The 12093-nt window shown below is 45.1% G+C and overlaps 1 protein-coding gene across 11 annotated transcripts in view; it reads left to right on the top strand.

The window, feature by feature from the left end:
* The window catches only part of LOC140521270 (dipeptidase 2-like), a 38197-nt gene extending 27548 nt beyond the window's left edge, over window positions 1-10649 (top strand). For all 11 annotated transcript variants that reach the window (XM_072636131.1, XM_072636134.1, XM_072636132.1 and 8 more), the window contains 7 exons: window positions 476-617; window positions 1076-1145; window positions 1653-1829; window positions 2511-2595; window positions 2715-2790; window positions 8941-9076; window positions 9485-10649. In XM_072636131.1, coding sequence (XP_072492232.1) covers window positions 476-617; window positions 1076-1145; window positions 1653-1829; window positions 2511-2595; window positions 2715-2790; window positions 8941-9076; window positions 9485-9685 — 887 coding nt within the window. In that variant the 3' untranslated portion in view covers window positions 9686-10649. The remainder of the gene's footprint in view (window positions 1-475; window positions 618-1075; window positions 1146-1652; window positions 1830-2510; window positions 2596-2714; window positions 2791-8940; window positions 9077-9484) is intronic.
* Window positions 10650-12093: the final 1444 nt, after the last annotated feature.

Below are 12093 nucleotides of genomic sequence, written 5' to 3'. Positions count from 1 at the left end.
GTTACACCTCTTGGGATTTGGGGGGCAGGGGAAAGGAATGAGCCCCACCCCTCCCAGAGAGCCCCTAGGTCTTCAGCCCCTTTCCCTCTTACCCTAAATGCCAGGACCTGACATGAGAGCCCTGTGTGCAGGGGGATCCCCCAGATACATGCACATTGACCCAAAAGTGTCTCAAAGGGACCTTGGAGCCTGAGTGTAATGGTGGAAGGCATAATCTCTCTGCAGACTCCAAGGGCAAACCATAGTGCCCCTGATTGTACTCCAGAGAAGGGTCAGCTCCCTTGGGGTCGGTAGGGGTGCAGGGTGGGCTTCTCATAGCCATTGGCAGCAATACCCTGAGAAGGGGATTGAGAATTGGAAGGAACCAGGGGTTCCCCTGGTTCTCTTCCCCTCATCCCCTTTCCTCATCTCCCCTCCCCTCCAAAATAGCAGCTCTCTGCTTTGGGACCCACTAATCCTTCTTCTCTCTCCCCAGAGCTTAAGGAGAGCCGGAAACTGGCTTGCCTGATTGGAGTGGAAGGTGGACACTCCATGGATAGCAGCCTGGCCATCTTGCGGGCATTCTATGACCTCGGAGTGCGCTATATGACTTTAACACATTTCTGTAACACACCCTGGTAAGGATAACAAGAGTTTTGTTTGTGTGTGGGGGGAGGGGAAGGGAATTCCTACCCTAAATTCCATTTTTCAATGAACAGACTTTCATTTTCTTTCCCCCACCCTCTATCCCCAATTTAACAGAAAAACACAAAAACCCTAGAACAAACATTCCATAATCAAGCAAAACAGATTTCCACACTGGCCATGTCCATCAACGTGTCTGGTTCTCTGTCAGGAGATGGGTGACCCAGATCATCGCCAGAGTAATCCAAGAGTTCTAGTTCAGTGTTTCCCCTGACCCTGCCCGCACTGGCCCTGGTTCTAGGAAGATTTTCAAAATCTTGGTATCCTTCCTTCTTCTTTTAGAGGAAGTAAGGTATCGTTTGGAGGAATTGATTGGATGTTCAAAGTTGAGAGATGCTAGCTTTGTGTCTGTTCTAGCTAATTTGCTATGTTCTTCTGCCATGTCTTACAGGGCTGAGAGCTCCACCAAGGGCCTGCATCATTTTTACCCATATGTTAAGGGACTAAGTAGTTTTGGTGAGGTAAGAGGTCTCAGGAATGGAGTGGGAGGTTGGGCCCACCGAGTCTCAGGGACCTCAAAGGTTATCTAGTGCAACTGGTACAAGAACCCAGCTGCCAGTGGTTCTTCTGAAGACTTCCAGGGATGGGGAGCTCACAACTTCCAGAGGCATCTCAGTTAACTTTTTGGTAGACAAGGTTATTGGGAAGTTTTTTCTTGTACTGAGCTGAAATCTTCTTCTCTGACCTTTCTCTCCAGAGCTTCTAGCTCTGCCTTCTGATGCCAAGCAGAATAAAACTAGCTCTTTTTCCCCTGGACAGTCCTTGAAAGCAGCTGTCATGTCCCGTCTTCATGCTAAATGCTCCCAATTCCTTCAAGTGATCTTTGCATGGCCTGACCTCCAGGTTCCCTCACCATAGCGGGCTCTGTGATCCACTCCTGAAGGCATTCCCTAGCTTGTTGTACTAAAATTATTTCCATCTTGCTCTCCCCAATCCTACCTGCTTCCCTCTTTACCTTGATGCTCCAGACAGTGATACAGGAAATGAACCGTCTGGGTATGATGGTGGACCTCTCTCATACGTCTGATGCCACAGCCACAAGTGCGATGATTGTGTCTCGGGCTCCAGTGATCTTCTCTCATTCATCTGCCTTCTCAGTATGCAACAACTCGAGGAATGTGCCCGACAGACTCCTGAAGCAGTTGGTGAGCCATCATAGCCCTGCAGAATGCAGGACCTGAGATGCTTCGGACCCTTTCCTCCCATCCCTAGAGCTCCCTCAACTCCCCAAAACCTTGTTATCTTCACTAGGGTGTATTACAGATGTGGTCATAGAGTACATGCAAGAGGGCCAAGCTTCCATCCATGGAGTGGCCACCGTCCGGCTCTCCTTGAGCCCAAGGGATAGGAAAGGAAGGAGCAGTGTGGCAGACACTCCTGCCTGCGTTCATAGGTTCTCTCCCTCCCCATCACAATCCATCACAGAAGCCAGGGACCCCCAGAGTGAGCAGAGGACTTAGGATCATAGGATTTAAAGTTGAGGTTTCTTAGAGATCATCAGAATCCAGATATTGCATTTTATAGATGAGGACGCTGTGGCACAGAAGGGTTAAGTGAAGGGAGCGATCTGGATTGAGGGTTGCTGCAGAGCATCCCACTCAGCTTCCTGCAGATTCTTCCTGTCCTCTAGTCTCTAGCCTGCTTGAAGTGTTCAGTTCCAATTCCTTGGAAAGAGGATGAGTGAGGTGTGGGGAATGGGAAGGTTGTCTTGATGTAGGATTTATAGGAGGATAGGATACAAGAATAATGAGAAAGCATGAATGGATCTTGACCTGCCCCAAGACAACCTCACTAACTGCTCTGAGAGGTTGTGTCTGGCTCCACAGAAAAGAAATGGAGGCATCGTGATGGTGACCTTCTCTGTAGGCGTGATTCAGTGTCAGCTGTTGGCCAACATCTCCACAGTAGCAGGTGAGGGTCACACCCCTGGCCCCCTGGCTGAGGTGGGAGGAGAGGGATCTGGAGGAAGGGAAGGTCATGAACCTCCCATCTTCCCCCGTGCTGAGAATCTCTGGTGCTTTGTTCCTTAGATCACTTTGACCATATAAAGAAGGTCATAGGAGCCGAGTCCATGGGGATTGGAGGAGACTATGATGGTGTTGCCAAGTGAGTATCTTATTTCTCTTTCCTTAGAGTTAACTATGGGGACCTGTCAGTAGAGAGTCAACAAACATTCATTAAGTACCTACTATGTGCCAGGTACCATGCTAAGTGCCAGGGATTCAGAAAGAAGACTCAAGAGCTGGAAGGTCTCATAGTTCAATCTCCTCATTTTATAGATGATGAAATTGAGGTCTGTAGAGGTTAAGTGACTTGTTCAAGGTCCTACAGGTAGTACTGGCAAAGCTAGGATCTGAACCTAGTCCCTGTGATTTCAAATCCACCAATCTGGGTTGGGTGGGAAAGGCCTTTGTGGTAGGAGGTATCAAATACATTGGCATCATCAATCAATCAGTTAATCAGTAAGCATTTATGAAGTGCCTACTATGTGCCAGACACTGTGGTAAGCTCTGGAGATAACAAAAAGAGGCAAGAGACAGACCTTGCCCTCTAAAAGGTTACAGTCCAGTAGGAAAGACAGTAAGAACATACTGTAGATAGGATAAGTCAGAGAGAGTTAAGAGAAGGAAGTTGGGGCTGGGGAAGGCTTCCTGTAGATGAGACAGGGAGGATAGCCAGGAGAGATGAGGAGAAGGACATTCCAGAGAAAACATCCGTGGAGTGTCTTTTTCATAGAACAACCAGGAGGCCAATGTCACTGGATTGAAGAGAATGTGTTTGGGAGTGAGATGTAAGATAGGAAAAGTGTGTGTGTGTGCGGGGGGTGCGTATCTTGTTAGGTTATGAAAGGCTTTGAACACCAAGCAGGGGATTTTGTATTTACTCATTGAAATAGGGGACCACAGGAAGATGACATGATCAGACCTGTGCTTTGGCAGTGGCTGAGTGTAAGATGGACGAATGGGGAGAGACTTGAGGCAGGCAGACCCACCAACAGCTACTGCAGTAGTCTGGCCATGAGGTGATGGGGTCTGCACCAGAGTGGGGGCAGTATCAGAGGAGAGAAGGGGGTGTGTTCAAGAGATGAGATCAACAGGACTTGGCGACAGCTCAGATATGGGGGGTGAGAGAGAGTGAGGAGTCCAGGATGAACGCTAGGCTGTGAGCCCTAGGGACTGGAAGGGACAGTAATAGGGAAGGTAGGAATTGGGGAGGGTTTAGGGGAAAAGATAATAAGGTCTGTTTTGGACATGTCGAGTTATCTACCAGACATCTAGTTTGAGACATCTTGAAGGTCCGTTGGAGGTGCAAGATTGGAGGCCACCTGTTTGTGGCAGAAAAGGTAGATTTGAGAATCATCAGCCTAGAGATGGTGATTAAATTCTAGGGGGCTGATGAGATCACCAAAAGCAATAGTATAGATGGAGAAGAGGGCCCTGAGGAACACCTATGGTGAGAGGACGTGATCTGGAGGAGGCCCCAGCAAAGGAGACTGAGGGCTGGTCAGAGAGGAAGGAAGAAAACCAGGAGAAAGTGATGTCCCAACACCATTGAACAGCACCAACGTTCAGCCCCATCTCACCCATTCCTTTCAGTTCCATACTTCACAAAAGCCTAGGCTATACCCGCAGCCAGCATTCCCTCCTCAACTCAGACACCCAGAAATTAAGGGCTGCCAGGGGTCATCCAGACCTGTCATCTGGCCTCTCACCCCACCACTCTACCTAAACCTCTCTCTCTCTAAGGTCTCATGTCACTTTCCAAATTCGGTATAACATTGAGTTGCTCCTAGGCTTGTGGTCAGCCAATGCCTCAACGGACCTCGACATCACCTAGTGATCGGGATCCCCTCAGACCTTACCTTCCTTTACCTCCCTCTGCATTAGGCCACACGGTTGCCCACTCTCCTCCTAGACATTTTTCTTTTCTCTTTGCCTTTTTGACACTGACCTATCTGGGTTCTCCCACCATCTTGATTTTTTTTGCTCATCTCTTTTCTTTCTCTTGCACCCTCAGTCAGATCACCCAGAGTTCAGGCCTTAGCCCCCAACCTCCTTCCTCTATACTTTCTCCTTAGTAAATCTTACCGATTCCCACTGTTTCAGTGATCACCTTTATACTCATGATTCTCCAAGAATGATAACTTCTTCCTGAATTTCAGTTCCTCTCCCTCCTTCCATCTTCCTTTGGATGTCAACCAAAGAAGCAATAAACATTTATTAATCTCCTACTGTGTGCCAGGAACTGTGCTAAATATTGGAATTACACAAAGAGAGAAAAGACAGTCCCTGACCTCAGGGAGTTTATAATCCAACGGGAGAGACAACTTACAAATGTGTATACATTGTATGTGATACACACACATATGTATGTATATGTACATCTATGTATGTTTACATACATGTGTGTATATATACATATATATATATACAGAGCAAATTACATGGAGGGTAAATGGTAAATGAGAATTAAATGACCACATGATAATATTGATTATTATATAATTATATGATATATGTAATTTGTTCTATACCGTATTTATAGTACATTCCCTACTATACCATTACGTGCTATATAATGATAGAGTATATAGTGTGTTATATATTATGTAATTACATAATACATTATATGTTAATATATAATTATATAGTGTATATGTAGTATATACTGTATCATTATATACCATATTATATTATATATGACATACCGTATATAATTACCATGTAATTATGTAACAAATAACACATTAGTATATTCTCTATCTTATACCTTATATATAAAATAATGTATTATTGTGTAATTGTATGTTATTATATAATTAAAGTTACCCAGCAGCTAGGTGGTGCAGTGGATAGAACACTGGGCTTGGAAATCAGGAGCATTCATCTTCATGAGTTCAAATCTGGCCTCAGACACTACCCGTGTGACCCTGGGCAAGTTAATTAGCTCTGTTTGCCTTGGTTTTCTCATCTGTAAAATGAACTAGAGAAGGAAATGGCAAACTACTCCTCTATCTTTAGTAAGAAAACTACCCAAAATGGGGTCACAGAGTGTTGGGCACTATTGAAATGACTGAGCAACAAATAATTATTAGAAGGAAGGCCCTGGAATGGAGAGGGGTTAGAGAAGTTTCCTCGCAGTGGACGTCCATCGCCCTGTTACTTCAAATTCTGCACCTCTCAAACCAACTCATCCTCTTTTCTCTAAAGCCTTTTTGGTCTTCCTGTTTCTCTTCTTGAAATTAGGCCTGATGACTCCCCATCCCTGCATCCAGTCATTCCTCAGCCCTGTTGATTTTTCCTTTCTGATATCCCTTCTACCCATTCCCTCATTTCTCTTCATAGTAATGTCACCCTCATTCATTCATGCCTCACTGGTCTCTCTGAGGCGAGCCCCTCCCTCCTTTCATCCAGACTCCTAGAGCCCTAACTTGGACAGGACTAAGCCCCAGGAAACTAAATTTAGAGAATATTGAATTTGAGAGGCATTGTCATCAACAATTAGAAACGATAGAATTTAGCATCTAGTTGTTAAGGATGAATACTCAAAGAGAAAACTGACAGAGGATGGATAGGTTGGGGCAAGCTCTTCCTCTCTCCCACCTCCCCATCTTGCTTTCACTTGCCCAACTGAAGGTACTCTAGTCTTCTTACCCAGAAACATTGTGATGTGTCCTAGACATAAAGTTTACTGCCTGCACACACATTAACTAATTAAATTAAATTTAATCATTAAATAAATCATAGATTAATTTTAAAAACCCAACTCTGCCTATCTGGTCACAGGCACAAGAACCCTCCATGATACCCCATTGCAGAACACAGAAAGCTCACTGTCCTTAGCCATTAGCCATTAAAAGGATTCCACAGTTTGACCCCAACGTTTCTCTGTGACTTCTCCCCTATGTGCCCACTCCCCTCTACTCAAATACATCAAGGGAAACATGGAGGATGGCTTCCTTGGAAATGAGGAGGATACAAATGGTGCCCTAAGGGTTAAGAGTTGCTTTTCCAATACTTTATGAAGCCCTTAATTTATTCTCTATCCTGAAGGCATCCTAAAGTCTCTTCCCCTTATTTTGAAATACCATAAAACTTCCCCCTTATCCTGGACCATAAAATTCCTTGTCTCCCACTACCCTGGATCATAAAATTTCCCCTATCTCCCTTATCTTGTGCTTCCTATCCCATCATCCATCTTCCTTGTCCTGTCCCTAATCTTCAACCCCCATAAAAACCCCTAAAACTACTTCATCATTCTGAAACCTTTCTATAGGCATAACTCACCCAAATAGCAGAGTCCCACTTAGCTTTCTTGCTAGGAGACCTGTGCTGTTTTTGTGTCAGTGAAGCTCCTAGTGGCTCCAGAGAAGGTCTAAGTGAATTCTTTCACACCTGAACCTGCTCTCCCAACTCTAAATCTCATCAGGAGTCATTATCACATTTTATTCACATTCCTGTGCTACCTGGAATTCCCTTCTCCTTGTCCCAGTCTCCCTTCCTGGACAAACCTTCTCTCATTATTGCAGCCCACAGTGGCCACTCCCTGCTCTGAGCTCCTTTAACAGGTGTTACCTGCACCCGTAATCTCTCTCTGATTCCATACTGCTGGATGTTCTGGTTATCTTGTCAAGTCAATGGCTCCCCAGCTAAATTTTAACTTTCTTTCAAAAAATTTAGGCGTTTCCCCCTCCCCCCAATCACTTTTTTCCTACCTTTTATACCCAATTGAAGAAGAAAAGAAAACCCTCATAATAAATATGCATTGTCCATTAAAGCTTATTCCCACATTTGTTGCTGTTCAGTCTTTTCAGTTGTGTCTGACTCTTCATGAGCCCATTTGGGTTTTCTTGGCAAAGGTTGGAGTGGTTTGCGTTTCCTTCTCCAGCCCATTCGATAGATAAGGAAACTGAAGCAAACAGGGTTAAGTGACTTGCCCAGGGTCACACAGCAAGTAAGTGTCAGAGGTCAGATTTGAACTTGTCATGACTCTTCCTGACTCCAGGCCCAGCACTCTATCCACTATGTCACCCAGCTGCCCACTTCCCACATGCTCAGAAATATGTTTGTCATTCTTCATTTTGAGTCTATCACCTCTCTGGCAGGAGGCAGGGAGCACACTTCATTTTGGGTCCTCTAGAATCATGGTTGGTCATTGCTTGGACTTCTTGATGCTCTTAAAATTGCTGGTCTTTGCCGTATTTTTGTCACTGTATAAGCTGACTTCCTGGTTCTTCTCACTTCACTCTCCATCAGTTCATCAGTGTCTTCCCCCGTTTCTCTGAAACTAGCCCCTTTATTGTTTTTTTCAGCTCAATAATATTTCATTACATTGATAAACCACAGCTTGTTCAGCCATTCCCCACTAGATGAGTACACGTCCCTTTTAGTTTCCAGTTTTTTGCTACCCCAGAAAGCATAAACTTTACACAAAGCTGGCTGAGGTCATAGCTTCAATTCTTTACATCCCTCCAAGCTCAGCACAAGGCACTGGGGAAGGGAAGGAGAAGAGAATATTTCTTTATTTATTGCTTACGATGTGCCAGGCACTGTGCTAAGTGCTTTTAACAAATATTATCTGATTGTGATGTAGGTTATTATCCCCATTTTAAGGTCAAGGAAACTGAGATATAAGGATAAGTGACTTACACAGGATCACACAGCTATTAAGTATGTGAAGCTAGAATTGATCTAACAAACATGTCTTCCTGACGCCACTCCTAGCACTCTATCCACCAAGCCACCTCATCTAATTAGCCTCAATAAATGTTTATTGATGATAATGATGGTGCATATAGACAGTGTACAACTGCTTTGTAGGATGGTCTGTCCCCTGCTTCACACAGCAGGTTTGACCTTGGAGAGAATGGGAAGGTTGAAGGTCAGACTCCATATTGCTCCTGGTCTCCAGGCAAGAGAGCCTGGAAAAGGATTCCTCCTTATCTGGGAAATGCGAGAAGTAGCTGGGTCATTGTCCCTGGAGAGAAGAGAATTTTTGGAATGAAGGAAGAGGAGAGTGAAGCCTGGATTCTTCCTTGGCTTCATCCACCATCCTCAATGGTTGTCACTGGGGAAGGTGTAATTAGCCCTAAGGTGGCACCTGCTCACAGGAAAGACCAGCCAGTACTAGCAAGCACATGCTAAACTATAGGAATTCAGAGGAAGGTGTGAGCACTGTATAACAATGAAGACCTCTCCAAAAAAGCCCATGGGTGAAAGTCAGATGGGCACGTTGGTGAAAGTTGGTTACTTGCAGGTTTCCACAAGGCCTGGAAGATGTCTCCAAATACCCTGCTTTGATTGAAGAGCTGCTGAGACGGGGCTGGAGTGAGAAGGAACTGCAGGGTCTGCTTCGGGACAACCTCCTGAGAGTCTTTCAGAAAGTGGAACAGGTGATGCCCAAACAGCAAGGCCGCCATCTTGGCTTTTCATGGGGTTAGGGTGAGCGTCCCCATTACATCCCTACAAAGAGCTCCCCTAAAGCTGGATTGCCCCCTCATCCCTATGGATGGAGGAGCAGGAAAAGGTCTCAACTGTGTATTCATGTCCAGGGATCAGAACCTTGGTAAAAGCAGTTCATTGGCTATATCCTTAGCCTGTCTTTCCTATGTCATGGTGCAGCAAACTAGCATTCCTAGCATTCCTTTTGAAGGGAAGGTTAAAAAGGTCATAGGTTACTTCTCTGGGCTGGGTATATCCACTTCTTTTGGGGGAAGAAGAGTCTCTGTGTCCAATGTCACTTCCTCCCCACACCCTATTGGAGATGGTAGAGGCTGCCAACTAACGATACCTCTCCTTAGGTGCGGCAAGAGAGCAAGACTCAGAGTCCCAATGAAGACAGTTTTTCTGAAATAGCAGCAGATAATAAGTGCCGTTCAACTTTCCAGCAAAGCAGATCACCATTGTTACTTTGGAGTGGGCAACCCTTCCTGCGCCCAGCCCCGTACCTCACCACTTTTGTCCTTGTCCTCATGTCCTCAATGGGGCAGCTCTTCCCCTGAGGTGGAAGGTTGGGTAAATCAGTACCTGTCTCAGAACAGATCTGGAGTCCTCAGTTTGGTCCTTGGGAGATGGACCCCAGTCTGGTTCAGGGGGACAGCCATATCCTCCCTTCCCCCCTGGTACCCTTGTACTCCCCAGCTAAGCTACTGGCCCCATTTAAGCAACAGAAAGGCCTGCTGGGCATTGGCTTCCCACCTGCAGCCTTCCCATCAATGGTCAGTCAAATTTCCAACGGTTCTCCCTGAGAACTGGATTCATCCCCTGTGAATCAGCAATTGAAGTGTCAGAGTGAAGATGGGGAGGATGGTAGTGATGGTACAGGACCCAAGCAGCTCTTAGATTAGGTTGCAAATCACTCTCTTAACTGCTCCAGGCTCAGGCCCAAACCCCTCTCTTGGTATCACATTATTTCTAGTAATTCCCTTTGCTTGGGGAGCCAGGGATGTAGCTCTGCTCTCCTCTCAATAAAAGATCCAGCCCAGCAGAATTTCTGATAAGGGGAAACCAGACCTTGTCTGCCCTCTCTGCTCCCTACCCCCAATTAGGAGAGGATGTCTCTAGGCCAGTAATTCAGGCAGGAGAGCCAACAAGTGATGGGACTGTGCAGGACTGTGGAGACTCAAGTTCTCTGGAGCCTTGGACTCTTCATCTTCAGTTTTTGGTTCAATGAAATCTTGTCCCATTAAGTTTGCTTTCTGCCTGCAAGTAAAGGCCTGGCTCTCTTGTAGCTCCAAATCTTATTAACAGACCGTGTATTTGACTTGCTGTCCCTTCTCTCCTTCCCTTTTCCCTTCTGAGGTTTCCATCATTTCTAGACTTTCCTTCTGAATTTCAATGAGAAAATTTCTAAATTTTTCCCTGGGAAGGCTGCTAAGATAAGATATGGCACTGACTTCTACCCAGCAATCATTACCCACTAGCCTAGGTCAAATGAATATAAAGTTATTGCAAATTATTTGAAAATCTGTGTCTTCTCTATTTCCTAACTTGTACCCCGTGGGCTGCTGATGTTTAATCTACAGGCAGACCTTGGGTCTCTGGCTGGGGATAGGGGTAGGGGGAATGATTTGTTTGCTGAATGATTCTTCAAAGAAAGAGAATTAGAGCTTAACCCAAGGTCCTAAGGTATTGGTACTGCCTTTCCTTATGTCCCATCAAGATCAGCTTGGCATCTGGAAGGGAGAAGAATATTCTTCTGTGAGTTTCTCTACTTTTTCTGTAGGAATTCCTGTTCCTCTAGACTGACTGTGGGGGGAAAGGGAAGCCCAGGACCACCACCACTGGGAGGAAAAAGGGAAATGCTCTCAATCTGGGTCAGAGCCCTTTCTTAGTTCCAGGCTAGGTGTGAGGTATTTACTGCCTCTGTACCAAGTTGTTGTATTCCTGTATGCAAGACAGATGGCATGGAGCTCACTCATGTTGGTGATCAATCATCCAAACTTTGAATTCCAAAGGCTTCCTTTGGGGAAGTCTCTGGTGCCCAGTAGGCATGATTTTTTGGGGGTCCCTTCTAGGGTTAAGACTGATGGCCGTCTCCATCCATGAACTCCTGTCCAGCTATTGCCCGCAAATTCTTTCCTTTTAAGTAGAAATGTCCTTATCACTCTCCTATAGACAAGAAAATGAACTCAGAGATGCAAAGCCCAAGATATGAAGTTTGTATGTAGCAGAGCTGAGACTCAAACTCAGGTCCTTTCCTCTTTCTGCTATATCATGCTACTGCCACCTTTTATTTTAGCTTGTCAAACTTATAAGCTACTAATACAGAAAGTTTTAGATTCTTATTTGTAGGCTGACTGGTCTCTCCTTTTCCTTCATATCTACATCTTCTTCCCACTTCTTGCTTCCCCCACAGTAAATGCAGTTCCTCACATAGGTTTTAAGATAACCATGTGTATAAAGGAAAGGGGGGTCTAGTAGACTCATGAATATCAGCATAAACAAAGAAACAGCCCCAAAATGGCTCTCTGGAAAGGGGAGGGTGTTGGAGTGGGTGAGATTAAGACAACAGAAAAAAACAAAAGATATTAACAAAAACTGATATTTTTAAAAAAGTTCCAGGTTATGGAGAAAGGTATACTCCTACATTGTTGGTGGAACTGAAAAATTGGTAGAATTTTTTCAACTCTCCTCCACTCCTTGCCCATTTAATGTAGAAAAGGCTCAAAAGTAAAACATGATTGACATGTAACTAATGGGGGGTCACAGAGATTCCAGCCCAGGGTCCCAAGAGAGCAACTACAGACAGCACAGGAGACTGAAGAGATTTGTGATTCAGTGCAGGGAAGATTATATATGAAAAACATATCTACTGTGGTCCAACCATATTATAGGATCCTACCACTACTTAGCAACCCTCTCTTCTTTAGCCCCATGTACTTTCCCAGGTCATTGTCAACACATACAT

Source organism: Notamacropus eugenii, chromosome 1 (assembly GCF_028372415.1).
Source record: "Notamacropus eugenii isolate mMacEug1 chromosome 1, mMacEug1.pri_v2, whole genome shotgun sequence".
Classification (NCBI taxonomy): domain Eukaryota; kingdom Metazoa; phylum Chordata; class Mammalia; order Diprotodontia; family Macropodidae; genus Notamacropus; species Notamacropus eugenii.
Note: the sequence above shows the minus strand (reverse complement) of the source record. Positions and strands in the feature narration are given on the sequence as shown.